Source organism: Myxocyprinus asiaticus, chromosome 43 (genome assembly GCF_019703515.2).
Source record: "Myxocyprinus asiaticus isolate MX2 ecotype Aquarium Trade chromosome 43, UBuf_Myxa_2, whole genome shotgun sequence".
Taxonomy (NCBI): Eukaryota; Metazoa; Chordata; class Actinopteri; order Cypriniformes; family Catostomidae; genus Myxocyprinus; species Myxocyprinus asiaticus.
This window is the reverse complement of record NC_059386.1, coordinates 16,786,575-16,812,812: the sequence shown is the minus strand read 5'-3', so window position 1 is coordinate 16,812,812 and position 26,238 is coordinate 16,786,575. Positions and strand designations below refer to the sequence as shown.

General features: G+C 38.5%; 1 protein-coding gene across 1 annotated transcript in view; it reads right to left on the bottom strand.

Moving 5' to 3' along the window:
* The window catches only part of LOC127433948 (neuroligin-2-like), a 117,210-nt gene that overhangs the window by 37,884 nt on the left and 53,088 nt on the right, over positions 1-26,238 (bottom strand). Inside the window, exon 4 of the mRNA XM_051686336.1 lies at positions 7,760-7,813. Within this exon, the coding sequence (XP_051542296.1) occupies positions 7,760-7,813 (54 nt within the window). The remainder of the gene's footprint in view (positions 1-7,759; positions 7,814-26,238) is intronic.

Here is a 26,238-nt window from a genome sequence, read left to right as displayed (position 1 = left end):
ATAATATAATTTTTTCACTGTATATGCTAAGGTTACCAATAAAGCTTTTTTCCTGTAGCATTTTTACATTTTAAAATTCTAATTTTTTTTTTTTACAATGTATGTCATAGTTTACCTTCCCCATTATATACAATGTAACATTATAGAGATACAATTAAAACTGTAAGAAGGAATGAACAGTTATCTGTGATGAATAAGGTAAAATACTTTTTTACCTATCTATATATTTACCGTGTTGATGTCTCAATCCAAGTATGCATTCTTTAGGCCACGTCCACACTAATCCATTTAAGTTTGAAAACTCTGTTTTCAGTTTCCTAACGTCATCATTTTCCGAAGTGTGTGGTTACAAAGAGTGTTTTCGAAAGTCTCTGCTTTTGGTGGAGGAAAACGCCAGTCCAGTGTGAGTGAGAGGCGTAAATGTAGCAAAATCAATGTGTTTTCAAACGAAAATCTATCAGTGTTAATGTGGCCACACTACTGTATGTTCAGAACGGAATACGGAGTACTGCTTTATGCTTCACCGTATATACTGCACACTACTTACTGTTTTTTTTTCTTTTTGTGTGAAACAGTATGTTATAATAGACATTTAAAAAAAATTGTACATGACATCATCACTCTGTTGCATTCAATCCAGTTTTGTGAAAAAACTCCTTAACTTTTGGTGGTCATATCAAATAATGAGTCAAGAAAGAGATGTTTAAAATTTTTGTTGATATCTTTTCTGGTTCACTCTTTAAATTGAAGGAGAAGTGCATTGCAGAATACAGTTTCCACGCAGAACTGCACATTTTGGCAAAAGCAATACATCATCTAGGTAGTAAACTGTGCATACAGAACATTTGCACACTGTGCACAGTATACACTACAGAAATACTAGCATATTAGTATGCTATTCTGAATGCTGCCAGAGTTTCCATCTTTGAAACTCTGCTGACTCTCTGAAATCAATTGGCATGGTCTTTCTGGATTGGCTCATCATTTCTGCACTCTGCTGGCATGGTCTGTCTGTTTATCCTTTAAAAACTCTCTGATATTGTGATGTATCTCTATATCTGTTAATACAGTCAGTGTTCATGTTCTCTCTCTCTCTCTCTCTCTCTCTCTCTCTCTCTCTCTCTCTCTCTCTCTCGGTCGGCCTGGCTTTGACAGAGCTGCATAGCTGACATGCAGTTTCTCTGTCAACTATTTTAAAGTCTCACTTTTTGGGTCCCCTCTCTAAATGAAGTACTGGTAACCTCCGTACCTTTTTAAAATCCCTTGTGTGCTTCATTGGTAGATCCTCTGTCCTTCGACCCCCTTTAACTACCCCCCTCCCAATCCCCCAGTTTTGTGTATTCTGTCTCTTTTAGATTCACATCTATCCATTAGGTTTGTTGGTACAGTTTGTCCCTTTTTGCTTTCTTGCTCTGCAGTTTGTATGGGCATGTGTTTTGCTTGCACAAGCTTGTGTATATATATACATATGTTTTTGGACACGCTTGAGAGAGTGTGTGGATGAATGTATTTGGGCATGTGAGTGTGTGAGGGCAGTCGGAGATATCCAGTTAGCCAGTGCTTCTGTGGTGTGCAACCTCAGAAGATAATTCATATGAAAACCAGACCATGCAGAAACATAAATAACTACCACGACATCTGTTTACCCCAAGAGAGAATGGGGAGGGGGTGGGGGGGGGTACGAGATGGGGAAATCATGAAAAGGACAGTGAGACAGATAAAGAGAGAGAGAGAGAGAGAGAGAGAGAGAGAGCGAGAGAGAGAGAGAAAGAGAGGGAGGAAGAGATCGACAAGTGAAAAGGAAATAGCACACAAAAGAGAATAAAATAAAAGTTACACAGACCAAGGTCCTTTCACGGACACACAAAATTACACACACTCACTCAAACACACACAGGCAGCTGTGATGCTGAGTCGCTATGGAAACTGCCTCATCTCTCTCTCTCTCTCTGTCTAATAGAAGCTCACCAGCACTGACTCACTCATGCCTGTTGCCACGGAAACAAATTCTACTCACGTATTTGCAAGCCCGCCTGCATCACCACCTGAATCTCGGGTTACAAACGCATTACAGCAACACACACACATCTTTGCACACATACATAAACACCTCTCTTAGACAAACACACCTCTTTATAAACACACAAACACACAATAAAATGTGCACAGCTGTTCATGAATCACACACACACACACACACACATACACAAACACACAAACAAAACTGCGACATCATCTGCTTAGACAGACCTATGTGCAATCATGCATGAACATGCTCACACACCAACACACACAAGTGCATACTGACAACACTCTTGTGAATTTAACAACACATTTATGAACACGTAGGTGATGACTCTCTCTCTTGAATACTGAGACTACTGATTTCCCAGTGGAAATGTAAACAAGTTCAATTATCCTAGTATTACCACAGTATCTCTCTCTCTCACACACAAATATACAGTAGACAGTGCAAGCCTAATATTAGACTCAATGTTTTCTCCCTCTTTGGTACATGTTGTTTCACACATCTCTGTGTAGATGGATTCTGTCCTAAAGTACCTAAAATGATAATTGGGACACCCTATTACATTCTTGTGGACTTCACGGAAAAACGTGACAAACATCACAAGTGTGGAAGATCCAAATTAAGTGTGCCATTTGGGACACAGAAGTTATTAGCCTGATGTGCCACGAAAAAATCATTTGACAAAAATGTAGGTATAGTAATTTGACTCCATGAGACCAGACTGGCCTCATGATAAACTTATGTTAAAATACTACACAATAAATAATACACAAATGCTAAAGTCATAAGCATAAAATCAGATGTTGTTAAAAGGGAATATTCAGATTTTCTTGTGTCATTTTCCTGCAGCATCGGTATATTTTTTGTGTGACGTATTCAAGAGGAAAACATAAATTCCAGAAATATCTTATCTGGGACAACCCTGCTTACGAATCCATGAGTATTATCTTTGTGTATATGTGTGTTGAGAGAAAGCCCATGGAGAGAACGAGCAAGGAAAGAATGGGAAGACACAGGGAGAGAGGGAGATCGTATGAGATACATTAGCCTCAATATGGGATAGAAAGAGTCAGAATGAAATAGAGAGAGAGAGAGAGAGAGAGAGAGAGTGCAGATCCTTTCAACAGAGGCCTAAGTATCCCATTTGCTTCAAAATATCCTCAAAATACAAGAACGCTACTCTCTCTCTCTCTCTCTCTCTCTCTCTCTCTCTCTCTCTCTTCCTTTACGATGCCACACCTCCCACCTCCCTCCTTTCTCTCTGATCTCCTGCTTTACCTTCGACTTTCCCCCACACCTCAACTCTTGTCTTCATCTTTGCCTCTCTGCTCTCTTGTTATGGGACTTCATTGTCTCTCTCTTTCTCTCTCCCTACATCTCTCCCTCACTTCTTGCTCCTGTCTCCCACCCACTCATCCTTTCTCTCTCTCTCTCTCTCTCTCTCTCTCTCCCTCCCTCCCTCTCTCACTTTCAAAGCTCCATGAATCTCATTTCATCATATACCCATCTTTATCACAACAGTTTTTTTTATCAGTCTCTCCCCCTCTGTGCTCTCAAATTGGTGATCTGAGCATTCCCCTCTTCTCCTCTCTTTCATCTCTCCTCTCTGTTATTCTTTTTCTCTTTTCCGTTGCTGCCATACGTTTCCTTCTCCTCTTCTTTCCCATGTTCAGAGACGCAAAATTGGATTAGCTGGCTGTGTCTCTATTTAAACCTCTGCAATTAGAGATGCCTGGAATCCGAGAACTTGACATATCGAGCGTGTGTTAGCGTGAGCACACCACATGCATGCATTTTATGGAAACCGCAGGCCTAAATTGACTTAGTCACTTCATGCGTTTTGATCTATCGAAAAGCTAATCGATTTGAGTATGCACATTCCATTCACATTTGGCTGGAGTCTTCACAAATCAGATCTGATCTACTATTCCTGTGCTTCATGCAAATATTTCATATAAGACGCAATGTGATAAGATTCCAGCGTCAAGCCATTTTGCCTGTCCACACTGAAGGCAAAACGGCTGGAGGCGAAGAAACAAATCAGAGCCAATCAGAAGACATTTGGTGTTTAATGTATAGTAATGAGAAGCTAAATTTGGGACCAATGAGATTTCACAATGGGCAGGGCTACTCAGCATGTCTCTGCAAAAATTTAAATCAAGCAATAAACAAAATGTCCATCTCTTGTCGCAGTTGCAGAAGATTAGGACAAAAACTCGGATTAACAAGGAAGCGATAACTTTTCATGAGTTTTATCGCATCATGTTTGTATAGGACATGGTGTTTACTTCTGTGATGAAGCTAATACGGGGTAGCGAAAAACAGGAGGTGGCTGAAATTACTAAAATTTCTTTGTGGTACAAAAGGCAACAGCTGTTTATTTGCTGCATTTTCTTTGGCCCCGTTTACACCTGGTATTATATAATATGTCTCGGGTGATCCAATCACATGTGGTCAGGTGAGACACATTGCTGTTTACACCTGGGGCCTGATGTATAAACGTTGCGTACGCACAAAATGGGCATTGAAATGTAAGCAATTTCCCACGAACATATCGGGATTTATAAAAAATAAACTTGCCGTAAATATTTGCGCACCATCCGGACACTCTTGACTGTGCGTACGCACTCTTTAACTGGTGTGTGTGAATTGGCAACTCAAGCTGGACAAATAATGAACTGAACAGACTGATTATAAACTTTCATTTAATTTACATTTAGAATAAAAATGTAGTAAATCACTTGAAACAGAAGTAATCATTATCAAGCCAATAGTCACCTATATTATTTTTTTATAACTATTTGAAATGGCATTCAAATATAAGCTGTAAAAGGGAAATATTGGTTTGGGATGCGCTGCGTTTGGATAAATTTCCCGTGTCAACATAGAGAAGGAACATACAGAGTAGGCTTAACTAAAAATGACAGCGAAGATTTCTTAATTTGACATATTTTCTGTTCTATTACAATCATGTACTGAGATAAGTACAGCATTAGAATAAAGATTATCTGTTATGCGATGCGCACTTGACTCTGACTGACGTTAAATGGCTCGGTAAAATGGACAGTAGCTATGAGACAGGTACTGCTGGCCACATTCAGTAGTCGAACGGACCATTGGAGAGACATGTCTCATCAGAAACAGTATTGTACAGCTGCAAACAGGTACAGCAATGCACATAAAATACGCATCAAATGTGCTGCCTGCTCCACTTCATCCCGACCCTCATCGTAATGAAACCCCGATCTAGTCTAATAAAAACATTATGAAAAGTACATTTGCCGTTCAGCTGTTTTTTGAATATAAAATACCAGTCAAATATAAAATCTTAGTAATGCGATGATATCAGACAATGTTACACAAAGAATTTTTATAATTTTCATTTTGTTTCCAGTACTAAATATGTAACTTGTCAATAAAAACACCCTTAAAATGATTTAAAACGTTTTCTGAGAAGCAAAATTGCTTAGGTTAGATTTATGTCTGCAAAGATAAATACATTTTGCCAAGGGATATTCAAGATATATTCTTTGAAAATAAGTTCATATCTTAATAAATGATGTTTCTTCACAGTGCAGCATCTAACCTTACATGTGGCATTTACAGTCTTATTTCTTATAATACAGTTTCTCGTACCATTAAATGCAGTAATCACGTGTCTGGATGGTGAAATGCATATGGCAATTGTATGCAGATGAGGATATGAATAGTAAAAACAGGTGTTGTACACTCCATATATGGTTATTTTGGGGAGGAGACGAGGTGGGGAATGAATCACGTGCATGTACTCACAATCTTCCGCTAGACGGGATTTATTAAGGGAACTATGCGCAGGTTCTGGCGTACGTACGGTTTTATAAATCAGATAAAAATCTGACTTTTGCACTTATGCACACTTTTAGGAAGAAATCTAAGCAGAGTTTTATACATGAGGCCCCAGGTCACTTAAATGCGTTTCCTGTGACCACTTGTGTTTGGATTTGGAGGAGATGGTCTCTGTTTCATGACGACAAACATCAATCACTTTGTCAGTCTGTTAATGCGTGATAATAAAGCGCAACAATGTCAGAAAAGATGAAGAAAGTGCAAAAAACAGCGTGCTGTTTCACCCAGATGTGGTTGAAATGTAATCTAAGCACACACGCAACATGTCAAGCAGAATTATCCGTTATTTTAGTGTATTACCTGTATTAAAGGAGCTTCAGGTGTTTGTGCTTCTCATCTATGTTGATATCAGACACACTAAAGAAGATCCATGAAGCTCTCGTGATTGTGTATGTATCCACTTTTTAAAATGTTTCAATCGAATGGATTTAAAAGGAAAGGATTATTTCCTTTTAAAGTCGCTCATAAACAGCAAAGTTTGAACTATTGTTTAAGCGCAGCAGTTGATTTACAGGTGAGGGCCGGTGCTTCACTGCTGCCGGGATGCATACAGGACGGATTAGCATTTACACCTCAAATGCGGTGTGGTCACATGCGTTTTTGACCACATCCGTATTTGTTTTTTGTGATCCAGTCACAAAACGTTTTAGACTCCATTTAGACCTGTATTTAGGGCTCAGCACATATGATCAGATCACCCGAAACGCATCTTAATACCAGGTGGAAACGGGGTTTTTGATGTCTTTAGGCTCCCAAACTTAATTCAATTTGAGAGGAGAAAAGTTCATGTATGTGGCCTGAACATCGCGACTCGTTTCAAGCAACTTACCGTATTGTGATCGAATTGCAATCGAATAACTGAGAAGAACACATTTGGAGGTGGTCAGGGTCGGATTCTGATCACATTCGAAAAAGGCGTAAATTCGAATGCGTTTATGTTATCTGCATACAACTACTGTATAAGTAATAATGTAATATATAAGTGGCGTTTTACTATGTTGCACAGGTAAGTGCAACTTTTATCTGATCACATTGGAAACGCATTGGAATGAAAGGTATAAATGCAATCCAGCTAAAGAATATACAGATTCTATTAGATATGAAACACATGTTAATGCCAGGTGTATAAGTACATAGGTATAAGCACAAACACACAAAAACACAAATGTGCTCAGACATACAAACATACTGTAAACACACAAACACACATACACAAATATAGCTTGTTTGTAATTCATCTGTCCTCTTATTTTTTTTTTTTAATTGTGGGAAATTAAATTGATATTTTTAGTCATACATTGTGGGGCATATTAAGACATAATTTGTTTATATTTATAGACTATTAAGAATAATATTTAGACTCACATTTTTCTCTGACAGTCTTTAACCCAGCCTGTTTAATTTAATAGACATCCTTCAGTCTGCATTATCAACTGTACTGCAGTCTCAGCTGGATGCATTGGGGCCAATGAAATTGGCCTAAATCACAGGGGGCTGATGGGATATGTCGTTCATTGATTACTAGCTAATCCCTTTGCCATTAATCAAAAAGAGCACAACTAACGAAGTCTTAATAACTGTCGACAGGAGATTAATCCTAAAATACAAAGAAGCTTTGAAACGTTGTAAGAATATATTGTTTCAAGAAGAGATTAGAAAATTACACATCACAAATACTGTAGATGAGTATTTGGTGTCTACATAACATATAAGCAATGTATACATTTGTGTGTGTGTGTGGCTAGTTGAGCTTAAAGCAAATTGCAAAAACATACAAACATACATACCCCCCCAAAAAGAGTCTGAAAAACAAGACAAAAAGGGAAAAACATGCAAGAAAAATACCTTCGTCCCGCGGTCTGTTCATTGAAGACTCATCGTGTTTTTTTGTGAGTGGACCTGGGGTTAAGACAAAAAGAGGGGGGAAAGAGAAAAGACAAAATTCAAAAAGATTTTACTGGGCTTAACAAAAAAAGAGCAAAAAATTCCAAAACAGCAAAACAAGAAAAATGACAAACTAGCAAGAGATTATGTGTCCCATTTTAAAAGAAGAATCAAAAAGAGCAGCCAAAACAAACGAGCAAAACAGATAAGAGGGGGAGAGAGAGAGAGAGAGAAAGATAGAGAGAGTGAATGAGAGTGAGTGAGAGAGAGAGAGAGAGAGAGACTAAGTTCTAAATAGCATAATACCATACTACTTTTAATTTTTATGGGGCCTTGTTGTCTTTTTTCTTCCTCTGTTTTGCCATTCACACTGCAATGCATTAAATTACAAATGTCCAGCCATCATTCTTTGTGCTCTGAAAATGATGAGACACTTGGAAACAAAGCTACTCTTAGTGAAACTGTCCTCAGCAGCCCCATGCCGTGATGTCCTGTGGGATGGTAAATCCCCCTCACAAGATTTCCCTTTTACTACCTTACAAAAAAAGATTTGCTTAAGAAAGCATCTGCAAAAGACATTACTCTTTTATAAATGTACATGGTATCTGTTCTATGACCAATATTTGCATCTGATACTGAAGTTGAATTAATGTTTATTGTCATTTTTCCCACTGGAGAGTATTTTAAAGCAAAAAACAAAAATGTGGTTGATTCCTTCTGTTTCGTGACATTCAATTTGCTCCAATGCTCTTCAAAAGGAACAAATCACAATAAATCTGACTTTGGCTTTTACTCTGTTGTAATCTTACAAAATGAATCATAGTTACCAAAATACCATTGTTACTACTGCAAAATAATAAATGGGTATCACTTTCTATGAAGCCAATATTTATAACGCATTGTAAAGGCATTATAAATGTATTATAATACATTTGTAATGTCTCATAATGTGCCTTATAATATGTTATAACTTCTCTTGAATAATTTTAACCACACTTGTACACATTCATTATAATACGCACCTATTCATAATTAAAACAGAGTATGATACATTATAACATGAACAACAAATTTTATCTGCAGAAATGATTATGTACTTGCTGCATTACCCAACTTCAACTTCTACTGGGCTTCAGCTGGTGCAAAGCCATCCTGGCATTATCCTGTAGGGTATCTTGATAAACTTGGGAATTAGTTTTTCACTCAATTATGGCAAGCAGTCCAGGCCCCAAAGCAGAAAAGCAGCCCCATATCATGATGCTCCCTCCACCGTACTTCACTGTTGAGATGATGTTTTCATGTTGGTATGCAGCGCCCTTTTTACACCATATGTAGTGTTTCGTGTTCTTCCCAAACAATTTCACTTTAGTTTTATCAATCCACAAAACATTTCCCCAGTGGCGTTGTGGAGTGTTAAGGTTATCTTTGGCAAACTTCAGGCACACAGCAATGTTTTTGTTGGAAAGCAGCGGCTTCCTTTGTGGTGTCCTGCCATTGCACCATGCCTGTTTAATGTTTTCCATATAGTAGACTCATGAACAAAGCTGTCACTCTAGGGTTTTATTTTATTTTTTTTTACCTCATTGAGCATTCTGCGGTGTGCCATTTGAGTAATCTTGGCTGGATGGCCACTTCTAGGGAAAGTAGCCACAGTACTTAATTGTCTCCATTTATAGACAATTTGTCTTTGTCTAACTGTGGACAGATGAATATCTAAGCTCTTCGAGATAACTTTGTAACCATTTTCAGCTTTATGCAAAGCAAAACATTTTTGATTGTAGGTCTTCTGAGATCTCTTTTTTGCGATGCATGGTCCACGTCAGCAGATGCTTCTTGTGAATAGCAAAGTCAAAATGCTTGAGTGCTTTTTATAAGTAAAAGTAGCTCTAACCCACACCTCCAATCTCATTTCATTTACTGAATGCCAGGTTTGCTAACTCTGTACTTTAATTAGCTTTTGTTGATGTTATTAGCCTAATGGTTCACTTACATTTTCCACAGCACTATAAATGTTAAATGGGATGTGTTCAATAAAGACATGAAATATTATCATTGTTTGTGTGTTGTTAGCTTAAGCACATTGTGTTTGTGTATACTTGTGACTATGATGAAGATGAGATCACATTGTATGACCAATTAATGCAGAAAACCAGCTAATTCCAAAGCGGTCACATACTTTCATTAAATGTCATTAAATTTAGCTTTGGCGGCCACCAAAAAATGTTCAAAGAAAAAAAAAACCTGACTATTAAAGTGATGGCATTTGAGCATTTTAATTATCCATCAATGTTTATAAAATTCTAAATATTCATCAAGTTCTCTATCCGACCATAGTCGAGATGCATTTGACTGCAAAGTGTAAATGCAATCCAGCTTAAGAATATCCAGATACTATCTGGATATAAAATGCATGTTAATGCAAGGTGTAAATGGGGCCTAAGAAGCTTTTTAGAACAGGAGGATAACTTTGTCAATAATTTGTCCATAATTCATGTAAATCCAGATTTTAACCCCTTCATACTAAATTGTACTTGCCTTTATGAAAGTTTACCATAGTTCTTCCATTGTTTACTGTGGTTAAGTAAATGTAGATGCACTGTTTTCAGTGCTGTTTATAATGTTGAGGCTGTCTAGCAGTTTGAGAGGTTTGACTTTCTCCATAGTGCTGTACAGTAGAATATTCTCTGTAGAATTAAAATGGGTCACACAAGTTTTGTGGTCTCCGCTGCGACATGGAGTGAAGCCCCATTGACTTACCCAAGTTCCGCTCTGCCCTATTCCAGAGCTCCGGCTATTCTATCTCTGGAGCATGCTGGTGTATGTCCTGTACTGCATGCTCCGCCCCACGCAGATGTTTGTGATTTTTACTGCTTACAGAGCACTGAACGCAAAATAAATACATTTAAATTTGCTCCAGCTTCGACTCGAGTCGCCTGACATTCACAGAATTTTCAATGCAGGAAAAACCCTGAAAACGTCACCTGCCAAAGTGGCAAGTAAGAGTGATGGAGTTAACCGCCACTGCTGATTTCTACCCGCATTTGGCGGGTGGACGGGTGTTAATGTCAAGCCTTGCTTGTAAATACCATGATATATGAATATAGTAATCATTTAGTACCATGATATATCTAACTACTATGGTATTACCATCCGATACCATTACTGTACTATACTGTAAGGACAAGTTACCATATTTATAATTTTTTTTATAAAACATTAAACATTTAGTATAAGTATACATTTTATATTATTTACTTTCTAGCCAGCATCTCATTCGAAATTATAATCACTCTCTCACTCTAAAACTCACTTCAATGAATGAAGTTTTAGTCTATCAATTTATTATTAAGCAAGTTATGTATAAACAAAATAATTCTGCCACTGGCTCCCTCAGGACTGGAGCTGAGTGGATCTGGTGTAGCGAGACACATTAGCATCTGTCGCTAACTCAGGTTAAATGCTAAATGCTTGTGTGGCAACAGCTATTAATGGGTATTATCAGCATGACCCCCCTCCCTCCCTCAGCACTGGTGGTGGGCCTGTAAGAGACAAGATAGAAATCGTCTTCATTTATTTACCGTTTATCTGCTACACAGGCTCTCTGCGCCAACAGACCACACTCAAACACACACATACACAACTCAGTTTCTTAATGCTGTGCACATAATTCTCACCAAATCTGTCCAACATGTATACATATCCGTATGCAACACATCCAACTATATTGGCAGGCCAAAAATATAATGTACACACTTCAAATTCTCATCACCTCATTCATTCTTTAAACGCACCTATTGAAACAAAATCAAAAACTTAAGCAGACAGGCTAAAATACACATAATTGACCACATAAAAGCAATATTCCACTTTTAGTCATGATGTTGTGTTGAATATCAATTCAATATGCCTTTCCACCTAATTACAGCCATGCTAATATTGTATGATATTGCTTAAATATATTATATTGCCTATTCCAGCTCTCATTTTGTCAGTGACAAGGACCGCAGGCACAGAGTTTGAGTGTGTGTCTCACGTGTCCATCCGAGAAGTATCTCCTCCAGAGTTGCACTTAAGCTATGAGCCTCGATCAATGCAGACGTGATTTTCAGTTCAATTCACCATCTCAGGTCAGTTCTTCCAGTAAAGGGTGGAGAGCATGAGACAGGTTGATGGGAGTATGGAGTGAGCTTGTGTGTGTGTGTGATTAGGCCTCAGCCATGTCAGCACTTTATCGACGCTTTAAAGCATTTGGAGATCAAGCTTTTACAATTATACTGGTTACTGCTTCCGTCTATATGGTCTACAGCCTCCATTAGGGCTCAGGCTTTTCCCAGAAACCTAATCCTGCTGGCCTTTGAAGATGATGCACCAGCTTTAAAACAAAGGCCCAGAATTCCCCTCTAAGAGAAAGAGAAGATGGTGGAGATGCCATCTGTGTGAAAGGAGAGGAGATGTGGAGACCTGAAAGCATGATAATGAAAACCACAAACATCATGCCCATTCAAACCAAGTGGATTTTTAATGCATCTTCTAAAAATTATGTGTATCTTTGATAATCGATGTTCGAAGAAGCTGCTTTGAAACTGTAGCTTTCCAAATTACAGTACAAGCTCCTCATAACTTAAAGTAGTTAAACTACAATCAAGCTGCTCTTTTAACCCTTGTGCGACCTTCATTTTTGTTTTTCCAATCATTTTAGCTGTGTTAATGCCAACGGCATAAATTTTGCCAAAGGTGTGTATTTTTGGGGGAATTTTGATATTTCAACCTCAGTTCCTATAATACAACTATAATACACTGTGTACACAAAATAGTTACACTCAGGACCTTAAGGACAAAAATGTCCCCATTGAAACTGCAATATTTTCTCTCAGTGCCATTAAAGCATAAAATCATGAATTCTATGATATTTTGCTTTTATTCTGGAGCCTTAGCTTCAAAATAAATTTTTTTATATTTTCCACCAGATGGTGCAATTTTTCTCATGTTTAGCCTATGGAGCAAATACATGCTTTTTTCCTATTTTTTGTTTGTTGTATTATAGAACACTGCAGGCCAATTGAATAAATGATGCAGCTAAAATTGTGTGGGTGTGTTGGTATGGAAGTCAGAGTGTGTTTTGTATGTGTGTATTGAGAAATTTGTGTGTGTGTGTTTGTGTGTGTGTGTAAAAACAACAGTGGCATTATGTAAACAAACTGGCATTTAAAGGGTTAAAACCCTGAAAATGAATGAATATTTGGTAGTTATGATCAGGATGTTGGTTAAAAAAATTTACTAATTGAAAGTGGAAAATAATATTAATATATAATATAATTATGGCAGTTTTTTGATGCGGACATTTTTGTCCTCTAAGGACCTCTGAGTAACTTTTTTAAATTGACACACAAGGGTTAAAAAAGTAGTTGGCTACACTAAAAGATACTAACAAAAAGTAGCTAACTACATAAAAGCTTTTTAAATAAATACATTTAAAAAAACATTTTTATTAGGGCTGTCAATCGGTTAAATTTTTTTATGAAATTAATTACATGATATGCTGATTATCGGTAATTAATAGAATTAATCGCAAATATAAATATTGGCTGAGAAAGTCCCTCAAATGGCAATAATTCTATATATAATGATTCAATAATTATAAATAGTTATATTTAAATAACAGTGGCTTTAGAAGTCAATGTATTTATTTCTATATAACTGAACATATCATTGGCCTACAGTCCACAGCAATCCATTTTGCAATTGAATTTGTCAATCTGTCCGAGACAGATTTATTATAAGAGCTTTTATAAAGGCAAAATGTACACATGTGTCAGATGGATGCTTCTGGAGCATCTCACTTTGGCTGCATTGCTACATAAACGTAGCATTTTTAGGTTGCTGTATCAAGTTAAATGACGTTTAAAACTTAGAAAAACATGATTCGAGATCCCTGCATTTGGAATTGCACTTCGTCTAGCTGCATTTTAACCCAATCACATGTCCATCCTAGGCATGTAATGATAAATTTAATGATACGATACAATACGATGCAGAAGCCTCACGATTATAAAAATAAAAAAAACAGGGCACACAGAATGTTTTTGCTTAAACTTATTCAAGGATTTTAAATAATATATTTTAAATCTTAAGTGACACAACAGTGTTTGACATTGGTAACATAAAGCAGAGCTCAATAATAAAGTAACTTAACAACACTTTTTTTTTAACAGCAGATTGTTATGAGAAATCTCATAATTTTCATGTTTTTCCTGAGAAAATGAGTTTGTCTACATTCAATTCATTTGAAATCGAATAGTACTTTCACAATGCAAATCGTTTAAAAGCAGCTTTGTAAAAATAATGCCTTAAAGTCTTAAAGCCCCCAGTGAGCAAGCTAAAGGTGACTGTGGCAAAGAAAGAAAAAAAAAACTCCTTTCAATAGTTAGTGGAGAAAAAAAAACCTTGAGAGGAACCTGACCTCTGGCTGTTAATAGCAACTTGCTGCCGCTGTTTCTGCCTCGCAAATCCACAGATTTGCGTGGTGATGTCGGCGTAAATAAAAGACATGTTTGATGTACTGTAGCAGCGGAACATGACACCGTTGTTTGGCAAATTCGACAAGCTGTAATGCTACAACCTACAGTACATGCCGTTTGTCATTGGTATTCGTGCTCTCAACTCACCTATGTAGAGTAGTTGCTCTGTTTTCCTGTGTGCGCTCAGCATCCCCTCTCCAGGGAGGAGACTGTTTCGCAGCTCTCAATATTGCTTGCTTGGTTTTAATGTTAAATAAATGTTAAATGCTTGGTTTTGCTTGGTTAAAATATAAAGTAATAAAACTAGAAACCCCCTTTTTTATATAACTGAGTAGAAATACAGTGATAAACAGCAACAATTAACTAAATATTTCCCTTTAAAAAAAGAAAAGAGTGATTTCTGGCAAATGCCCTTTAAGGCTGCGCAGGGGCTCAAGTGAATCATTTATGTTAACTATTCATTCACATGAACCGCCTGAACAAACCGAAAATGAATTAGTGTGCCCAATGCTAAATATAAAGGAATCATTATTACTGCATTACTCTATTACTGCATTTGCAATACAATGTAACACATGTGTTTTTTTATGCTATTGCTATTTGTTGGAAAATGTGGCTCATTACTGGAAAAGCTACAGTCATACTACTGAAAAATACAGTTGAATTTGTAGCGTCACAACTTTTATTAGTTACTTCATAACGTTGTTGACTGTTGACAAAATTTTCACAATTACTGTAGGTAAAAAAAGTGTTTGTCTGTCGGAGCACATTTGCCCCTGACAAATATAAGAGCTCGAAGGACCTGGATTCCAATCCGGCCTGGGTCATGTCCCAGTCCTGTTCCTTCCTCTCTCTCCCCCTCTTTCTGTCTGCCTCTACTGTACTATACATGTAAATACAGTATAATGCTACAAAAAATGCACTTCAAAAAGCCCCTTCATCATGATACCCCATTGTAGACTTAAAATGGAGGGTGGGTTGAGTCTTAGGTGGTACGTTGGCTGTGACAGTCGGAAAGGAGAAAGCAGGTTTCTGATTGCGAAGCGTTACTCCAAATCTGCGAGATGGCAGCCCATCTGAGTGAATGTTGAGCCGCTGAATGGTTTGTGCAGTACACAATTTCTTTCTAAGGTGTGTGAGGAAGATTGTGTGTGAGACAGTGTGCACTTGGTATTTTTTTTACAGCAAGGCGTGTCAGGAAACACGGCAGAACGCCACCCCAGTGTAACCAGCAGGTTTGTCATCAATGACAGGCAGAGATGTATTCAGTATATTCTCTCTGTCTCTCTTTCTGCTTTTATTATCTCTCTGTCTCTCTCTCTCTGTCTGCACAGGGAGCAGACCTAGAAAAACAATCCTTGAAAGCAATCTGCCTTGAAGGGCTGCTGTTATGTGCTCAAAATATCTCTCCTCCTTTAAAGATTACAGATTTTAGACATATAACAGATATATAAGGCATGAAAACTATCTATAGCAGTTTCTTTCTTTCTGTTTTGTAATGACTCTATACATGTCACGATGCGTCAAGATTCCAGCGACAAGTAATTTGCATTTGTAAAGCTCCTGTTCTACCCACTCCGTACGGGACTTGAACCGGCGTCTCCAGCTTGGGAGGCAGGTGCATTAACAAGGAGGCTAAAGGCCTCTAGCATCAGTCGCTAGTGCACCTCTTGAGGTCAGGAGAGTGAGGTTTATACACATTGCACAGCTATCTATCAGCTGGCTCCCGTTACACTCACACCCCTAAACCTCACTCCCATCCGGGTCACGGCACCATTGTGACGCTCCTGTTCTACCCGCTCCATATAGGACTCGAACCAGCATCTCCAGCGTGGGAGGCGGGTGCGCTAACAAGGAGGCTAAAGGCTACAACCTCTAGTGTCAGTCGCTAGTGCACCTCTTGATGACAGCTATCTATCAGCTGGCCACTGTTACACATGTCCAGACTGAAAGCGAACCTGCTGCCTACAAAAAGATATTTGATGTTTAATGTACAGTGAGATTTTGGACCAATAATGTAAAAAAATGGGAATGGGAAAAATAATGTTAACCAATCAAAGCCCACTTTAAATGATCCAATCAAATATATATGGATACAATCAAGCCTGGCCCAACATTATTTCCCACTTCACTCTGAAATACTTCACATTACGGAAGGCAAATGCATTGCAAATGCCATTTCATGTTGTTTTTTTAAAGTCAACCAGGAAGGAGGTGAGCGCTGCCTCAAGCGACATGATGTAATTGCAGTTTTTTCAGTGAAATTTTTGGAGAGGGACAAAACCGCTGTAATCGTCTCCAAGAGCTCTGAGTAAATGAGGCCATCAAGCACGTGCGTTTGAGAGTGTGTGTGGAGCTGTATGTCTTTGCCATTCAGCGCCTGTGGACTGAGTGAGAAGAGAACTGTCCATGTCTCCATGACATAAACCTTCAGTTACTGCTAGCAATCTCCCAGCTGCTCCCACTCAAACTAATGTCATCTCTCTCTCTCTCCTGTCGCGCTCTATCTGTCTCTTGCTTGCTCTCTCTCTCTCTCTCTCTCTCTCTGGTGCGCTCTCTGTCTTCTGCTGTGCTCTGAAATATACTGTAGCTTTTAATAAAGCACATGGATGGTAAACGCTTGTCGAATCAGTAATAAAAATGGAGGAACCCGGGTGTTTGGCAGAGGCAGAACTGTGGCAGAGGGCTAACATAGTCGGCTAGACTCAAACACAGCTGCTCATGTAGAGCAGTTCACTCTATTTTATTTTGTTATTGTGAAAGAGGGCATGTTTTAATGGTGCTTGCAAAGGTAAGCATCACTATTAGTATTGCTCATATGTGAACAAACCCCTGATGCAGTGTTAAACTTCAGCCAGTAACTCATCCTGCACCCACTCATCGTGATACAGACATGAATGATATCTCAAATTGTGCAGCTTGTTAAGAAATGATATGCTTTTACTTTAGATTATATTTACAATTTTTGACTCGCAGATGATAAAACAGGTTAAAAAATCCCAGAGTTACATTGAAAGAAAGACCCAAGCCATAGCTAGGGACCAGAATGTCCATGTAGAATCAGTTTATTATAGCTACATTTTTGCAAAATAATTTTAAGTGGCTTGTTTTACATATCTTACAATTCTGAACATTCTGCAGTGGAGAGTGTTGTTTTATAAACTACAGCAGTGCTCAGTGCATTAAATCATTAACTAGATGAACAATCTATAAATGTATGAATTAAACTCACTCAGAATGTCGAAGGTTTTTTTTCCATGCATCATTTTTACTATATCCATGTATATGATTACAGACAAATCATATAGAACAGTGTAAACACTCACAGAAACTTCTCCTCTGTGTTGCCTGGACTCTACTAGGAGACTGATGAGTGAGCTCCTGGCTCCTCGTTTGCATTAAGTTAAACTTTTCTCAACTTTAGCATGTCGATCGCCATGCCCACATCTAGCGTGGGCAGGTTGCTGTCGCTTGTGTCACTGGAAGTCGCCAGATCTCATTGAAAATGAATCAGATTTAATCACTTTGTTGCTTGAAGTCGCTGCATGTTTGTACAGGGCTTAAGGAACAATGTAATATAATTTTGCAAAAATGTCGCCACAGTCACGTAATTTTCATGAGATCAGGCTGAGAATGTCATAGAGACGTGGAGGTGGGCTCTTTTGACTTGGGCCGGCAACCATCCAGAACACCCTAGCAACCACTTAGCAATGCATTACAAAACACATAGAACACCTTAGCAACTGCAGAGCAATGTCCTGGCAACCCAACAAAACACCTTCTAATCACTGTTGCCAATTTTGCATGGACAAGCACCACACATTTTCTTCTGAAATTGTAAAAAATGTAGTTGTTGTAGAGCAGTTTGAATTGGGGGAAACAGCAAGATTGCTAAACTGTTCAGCACTTAGGGGGGAAGAAAAATGTGAGAATTAGAGAGAGAGAGAGAGAGAGAGAGAGAGAGAGAGAGAGAGAGAGAGAGAGAGAGAGAGAGAGCGCATAATGTTGCATTTGCCTGCAGGAGTTTGTCATGATCCATATTATTGGTTACAACCCTTGGCCCAGTAAGGAATGACTATGTGTGTTTGTACAGTAAGTGTCAGCCTACATGATATTATTAAGATAATGTGGCTTTAAGCAAATATACTTTATGTGCCTCTTTGTGTGTACTTTGTGTGTATATGTGTGTGGGTTGTGAATGCGATGCAGATGTTGTAGATGTTGTTGTCCAGCTGTCGTGCTCTGTGGGGAGGTAGACAGTGTCACAGCTCTAAAACCACCTCACACAACATGGTTGTGGCCAAACACATCAATATAACTGATATCTGATCTGCCCTGGGCTCGGGTTCAAAACATTCCACTGACTAGACAAATACAAACACATTCGATCCTGTCACCCCTTATGAATAAACAAATACACACACATGACATAAAAAAGCTGAATTCAATGAGGCTTCATGTTGTGCTAAAAATGAACATAAATGACAGTAAATCATGTCTCTCTCATTTTCACTTTGTAAATGCAGCATTCTCGATTAAGATGTGTTAAGCAGTGTGTTCTGCACTTCTGAACAGCTGCTCTGTTGTGAAACTGTGTTTGTTGGTGAACAGCATGCGATGAGTTCACAGTTCATCACAGTGGTGATGCTGACTGATCCACAGCTATCATAACAAATCATATCAATAAAAAATATAAAATTGCATTTAATGGAAACTTCAATAATACAACACAGAGGAATGAATGGAAATGGAGATTGCTCTTTCATAGCTCAGGAGACTTAATGGAGTTCTCAGACATGTCTTATTTAAGATTCAAACTTCTCCTAAAAATGAGAAATACAGATAGAAAAAATAGACAGTTGTTGACATACTGTACAAGTATAGAGCTATAAAATGAATGTGAATAGTATAGCCCAGATAATTTGGTCTTGGTAGAATTTAATGGGAAATGTTTGAGGTCATATTGAAATCTATAACTTTGGATGACTTGGTGTACTGGAAAATCTGAGCTACGTTTGAGACTTTGTTTTAGATTATAGGGTCTTCATGCTCAGGAGAAACAATTGAGATACTAAAGAGATCTCATTTTGTGTTTTTTCTTGAGGCATGGTTTCAAATTGAAACCTGATTAATTAGACTAATAATTGTAGATACAATATTTCCTTGACATTATTATAATCAGAAATACATATGTCTATATGCAGTTGCTGTGTGAATTGGCTGGTTAATTTGTATTAATTTACGATTTTAATTGAAGTGCACGGTTTATTTTAATTTCTGATATTTTATGTAGATATTTTGCACGCTGTGCTCATGTTTATATATACAAATAAACTCTGCAATATAGTGATATTAATGATGCCTGAATGGTTAAAAGGGGCAGTGAAGAACATGATCAGTGTGTATGTATGTGTGTGTCATGGCCAGGTCATCAATCAGGCTCTTTATTGACTTAATATTGATCAGCGTGGGCCATAATTCAACAGCTCTATCACACTCAGCCTTATAATCAGACTCACAGTGGCCCACACCAGAAACCTTTGCCTTCATATTCATGGCAAAGAGCTGATCTTACATATTTGTGCCAATTAAGAAGGGCATGAGAAGGAAATAGACATAGGAGTGTTTGCATCATATGCACACACACACACATAAACACACAATCTCCCTTACTCTCTCTCCATTTCTCTCTCTCTCTCTATCTTTCGTTCCACCCACAGAAGAATCCTGATCCAATTTTCACCTGATCAAGAGCTGCTGGGATGGCAGAAATAGCAGAATTTGTTGGTGGATTGTTCTTGCATCAAAAACAGTTGACACCATAGTTCTTTTGCAGTGTCGAATTACTTATTTATTTATTTACGTTAGCAGCGCTAGTAACCAAATCTACATTTATATAGTGTTGCTAAGCTTCAAATGACTATTGAACTGTTGTTACCATCCTTTTGTTTAGCTGTGCACCTTACTGATTGAATTAAAGGGATTTTTTATTTGAGCACAGCCTTGAATGAAGAGAAGAGAGTGTGGTACGTTCCAGTCTGCTCAACGGAACACAAGTGGGTGAAATAAAATTTCCCCCCAATGGGGCTGAGAAAAGGCATCACCTTTGACTACAAACTTTAGTCCTACAACATGGTTATTTCAGAGTGAAATGCCCACATGGGAGAAGCAGCTACTTCACTTCAGGAAAAAAAAAAATGTGCGTAGCATTCGCATTTCCAATTAGCTATTAATCACTTAGAATATCTAAACTTACTGTGGCTCATTTGTTTAATTAGTCTAATTTCAAACTCACAGGCAGATGGATCACCTTTATGTTCCAATATAGGAGATAATCAGAGGTGCAATAGATGCTGGTCCATCGAAACCTCTCTGATTAGATTCAATAACTTGTGTAAGTGAGAAGCAGAAGGGAGAGGGAGAAAGAGAAGCAGCGAGATAAAATAATTACAGTTTGTTCTAATCCTTTGGCTGTAAACTAAACTTGCATCTTCTCCACTAACATGTCCAAAAGTCCCACACTAAACACCCACCAAATGCTAAACTGAAGGAGCCAATTCCAGATCCATTAAATCCCTCACAAACCTGTGAATGAGTCTCAGTACACTTACTATGTAGGAATCCCCGTCAGTGAGTGTGCTGGTGGATGGTTCTCTGATAAGACTCACCAGCAACGCAGCGGCGCTAGGCACACATAAAAACTGGACGCGATGAGTGTGGAGAGCATGTACACCTCCATAACATTGTCAGATGTATTACTCAGTGTTGTGGAGGCAATGTTTCTCCAGATGGTGGTGACCAATTGGGATTTGTATGTGTATTTTGTCTCATCTTTACATTGTAAAGGTGGTGCAGAATTTGCATCTGAAGTGGCAGTTATGCCACAAATGTATTTACACAGGAATCACAATCATGGGAAACAATAGCTCTCTTTGAAAACTGTTCTTGTATTCAAGTTAAGAGTTCATTATCATAACATGAAACTGTAATTAGTACATTTAATGCTCATATAACCCATATTTTAGACCAGTGTTTCCCAATCTTTCCCCATAATACTCCCACAGCACCATCAGTAAGACTCAAGTACCTTTCATCGACACAAAACCAAAGATGTGTACTAAAGGCTACATTTATATATACAGTGCATCCGGAAAGTATTCACAGCGCTTCACTTTGTCCACATTTTGTTATGTTACAGCCTTATTCCGAAATGGATTAAATTCATTATTTTCCTCAAAATTCAACAAAAAATACCCCATAATGACAACGTGAAAGAAGTTTGTTTGAAATCTTTGCAAATTTATTAAAAATAAAAAAATGAAAAAAATCACATGTACATAAGTATTCACAGTCTTTGCCATGACACTCAAAATTGAGCTCAGGTGCATCCTGTTTCCACTGCTCATCCTTGAGATGTTGAGAAGAACTTGATTGGAGTCCACCTGTGGTAATTTCAGTTGATTGGACATGATTTGGAAAGGCACACACCTGTCTATATAAGGTCCCACAGTTAACAGTGCATGTCAGAGCACAAACCAAGCCATGAAGTCCAAGGAACTGTCTGTAGACCTCCGAGACAGGATTGTATCGAGGCACAGATCTGGGGAAGGGTACAGAAAAATTTCTGCAGCATTGAAGGTCCCAATGAGCACAGTGGCCTCCATCATCCGTAAATGGAAGAAGTTTGGAACCACCAGGACTCATCCTAGAGCTGGCCGCCCGGCCAAACTGAGCGATCGGGGGAGAAGGGCCTTAGTCAGGGAGTGACCAAGAACCCGATGGTCACTCTGACAGAGCTCCAGCGTTTCTCTGTGGAGAGAGGAGAACCTTCCAGAAGAACAACCATCTCTGCAGCACTCCACCAATCAGGCCTGTATGGTAGAGTGACCAGATGGAAGCCACTCCTCAGTAAAAGGCACATGACAGCCCGCCTGGAGTTTGCCAAAAGGCACCTGAAGGACTCTCAGACCATGAGAAGCAAAGATTGAACTCTTTGGCCTGAATGGCAAGCGTCATGCCTGGAGGAAACCAGGCACCGCTCATCACCTGGCCAGTACCATCCCTACAGTGAAGCATGGTGGTGGCAGCATCATGCTGTGGGGATGTTTTTCAGTGGCAGGAACTGGGAGACTAGTCAGGATCGAGGGAAAATGAATGCAGCAATGTACAGAGACATTCTTGATGATAACCTGCTCCAGAGTGCTCTGGACCTCAGACTGCGGCAGAGGTTCATCTTCCAACAGGACAATGACCCGAAGCACACAGCCAAGATAACAAAGGAGTGGCTACGGGACAACTCTGTGAATGTCCTTGAGTGGCCCAGCCAGAGCCCAGACTTGAACCCGACTGAACATCTCTGGAGAGATCTGAAAATGGCTGTGCACCGACGCTCCCCATCCAACCTGATGGGGCTTGAGAGGTCCTGCAAAGAAGAATGGGAGAAACTGCCCAAAAATAGGTGTGCCAAGCTTGTAGCATCATACTCAAAAATACTTGAGGCTGTAATTGGTGCCAAAGGTGCTTCAAAAAAGTATTGAGCAAAGGCTGTGAATACTTATGTACATGTGATTTATTTTCGTTTTTTACTTTTAATAAATTTGCAAATATTTCAAACAAACTACTTTCACATTGTCATTATGGGGTATTGTTTGTAGAATTTTGAGGAAAATAATGAATTTAATCCATTTTGGAATAAAGCTGTAACATAACAAAATGTGGAAAAAGTGAAGCACTGTGAATACTTTCCGGATGCACTGTGTATATATATATATATACACACTATGGCAAAAATGCCCTTGCAATGAATTCTTTTTTATTATTTGTAACATCTGATATAGTTCTGAATATTCAATTATATTCCTAGTTATACATATTGTGGCATAAAATATGAGTTGATGTTGGTATCAATCTTGAGAATTTGATTTAATTAATAAAAACAAATAAATAAATAAAAAAAAGGTAAAAAATAAAGGTAAAAAAATGCCCTTGAGAATCAATTCCAGGGGCAAATATAGCCCATTAATACAAAAAGTTAATTTCTGACACTGATATACAGTATACCGTATATATATCCTGGTTAATATATTCCCCCAGATGGGAATCACTGTTTTAGACCATATTTATAAATACACAGCAAGAGTCACAGATAATAGGCAGTGCAAAATATGCTGTGCTAAGATGCACAGCATAATATGCTGAGATATGCTGAGATGGTCTAAGATCATTTACAGTGCTCATATAAAACAAAACTGTTTTCAGACCACTGACACAGACCCTGTTTACACCTGGTATTAAGATGCATCTCAGGTGATCTGATTACATGTGGTCAGGTGACACATTGCCACCACAGTGGCTGGCAGATGAGCAAAATTACCCACCACTGCGCAAAAGTACCCACATTTGGTGGGTGTTAATTTCATACCCTGGTAAAGGGTTAAAGAAGCACATATTGCAGGCTTTATCTTGACAGATTTACTGGTAGATGCAGGTTCGTCGTGTTACTTGAGTACTTTAGTTTTGCAGGATTTACATAACACATGAGTCATGTCTAACTCTCGACTGCCAGGTTACTGATGCAGCTGCATCGATACGAGCATCAGAACGGAAAATGTGAAGGATGATTTGAGAGATAAAGTGTTCAAGTAACATCAGCTACTTACTGGGGTACCTCAGGGCTCAGTGCTTGGACCACTTCTCTTCTGTATATACACAACATCACTAGGACCCATTATTCAAGCACATGGGTTCTCTCACCACTGCTACGTCGATGACACACAGCTCTACTTGTCTTTCCAGTCCAATGACCCCATGGTGATGGCTCAAATCTCAGCCTGTTTGACAGACATCTCGGCCTGGATGAAGGATCATCCCCTGCAACTCAAACTAGCGAAAATGGAGCTCCTCATCTTTCCAGCCAACCCTGCTGTTGAGCACAACATCTCTGTCCAGCTGAGCTCATCTACTATAACACCTTCCAAAACAGTCAGAAATCTAAGGGTAATCATCGACAACCAACTCAATTTCACAGATCAAATCTCAAAGACAGCACAATCATGTAGATTTACATTCTACAACATCAGGAAAATCTCTAAACATGCCACACAACTCCTTGTCCAGTCACTTGTCATAACTAGACTGGATTACTGTAATGGTCTCATTGTAGGCCTTCCAGCATGCGCAACTAGGCCTCTGCAAATGATCCAGAATGCAGCAGCACGTCTAGTCTTCAAGGAACCAAAGAGAGCGAATATTACACCACTCCTTGTCTCTCTACCCTGGCTGTCGGTTGCTGCATGTATCAAATTCAAGGCTCTGATGCTCGCATACAGAACAGTCACTGGATCTGCTCCAGCTTAAAATCATTCCTGCAGAGCTACGTTCCCACCAGAAGCGTGCAGTCAGCTAATGAGCGGCACCTTGTTGTACCAACACAACGAGGCACAAAATAACTTTCCCAGACTTTCAGCTTCATTGTACCTCGTTGGTGGAATGACCTCCCCAACTCCCTCGGTGAAGCAGACTCACTCACTGAAGGCTTGTCTTCAAAAAATGGCTAAAGTCATATATTTTCCATGACCACTTGACCATGCACTTATATAAAAATAAAAATAAAAATGATATATATATATATATATATATATATATATATATATATATATATATATATATACACACACCGATCAGCCACAACATTAAAACCACCTGCCTAATATTGTGTAGCTCCCCCTCGTGCCGCAAAAACAGCGCCAACCCGCATCTAAGAATAGCATTCTGAGATGCTATTCTTCTCACCACAATTGTTAAGAGCGTTCTCTACGAGCGGTTTTACAAATGTTCGTTATTTTTTATGTGCGTTTCCCAAAACTGCACTTAACATGAACGTGCAAGGACGCACTTTAAGTGCTACTTAAGAGAGACGCTGTCAATAAATGTGAAGTGCTGAAATGTGACCGTATAGTGCTGCTTGTCAATGCAACTTCATTATATTTGTTGCGTAACTTTAAAAATGTTTGTAATTTACTGTACCACGCTGAAAATATTTTAAAATATTATCTTAAATGTACAACTTAATTCACTACAAAATTGCATTTTGTTTTGTGCAGAATGGTATATTTATTTTACACAGTCACTGCTTTGTTTATCAGACGTGCATTTTAATATTTCATTTGAAAAAATTGTGGGCTGAGATTAAAGCTTCCAGGATCAGTGAAGAGAGCAGAGGCCCTGTGTATGGTCCTGCTAATGACAAGCATTAATTGAATATAACGAGGTTCACCGTGTTATTGCGGAGCGCAAAATAAGGAGACATGTGGAAGCTGTGCTTTAGGGACATTCACCAATCAAAGGGAGATCTGCTCTTTACTCCAAAAAGTGATAACGGTTACAGCAATGCTACACAACATGTGCGGTACTACACAACACACAACATGTGGGTGTGGGCGAGAGTGCCTTTAGGTATCAGAGAGGAAGAGGAGATGAGGATGAGGAGACAATATACTGTACGGATGATTTTCATGCACGGCAGCAAGTTATTTACTTTTTCCTTCTCTCTTTGATTGTAATTTTTACAGTTCTCTGCAACAATCATCCCACCACTTTGTTGTTACCAACTAGTCCACAAATAACTTTTATTTGTTTACTTATTAATTTATCTGTACATTCAATATTGACTAACCATTTTATGCATTTATTATTATTATTATTATTATTATTATTATTATTATTATTAGCCTTTTCGGTTAAAAAAATAAATAAATAAAATGTATGTATACTGATATTAAATGAGAATAAAGTGTAGCTATATGTATTTAAATTGTATTAGGTGTAATTTCGCGTTGTCCTGCAGATGTCTGCATAAGTCTGTGTGCTTACGATGTTCTTAACGCTATAGGAGTACTCCAGAGCACTCGTTAAACTATGAGC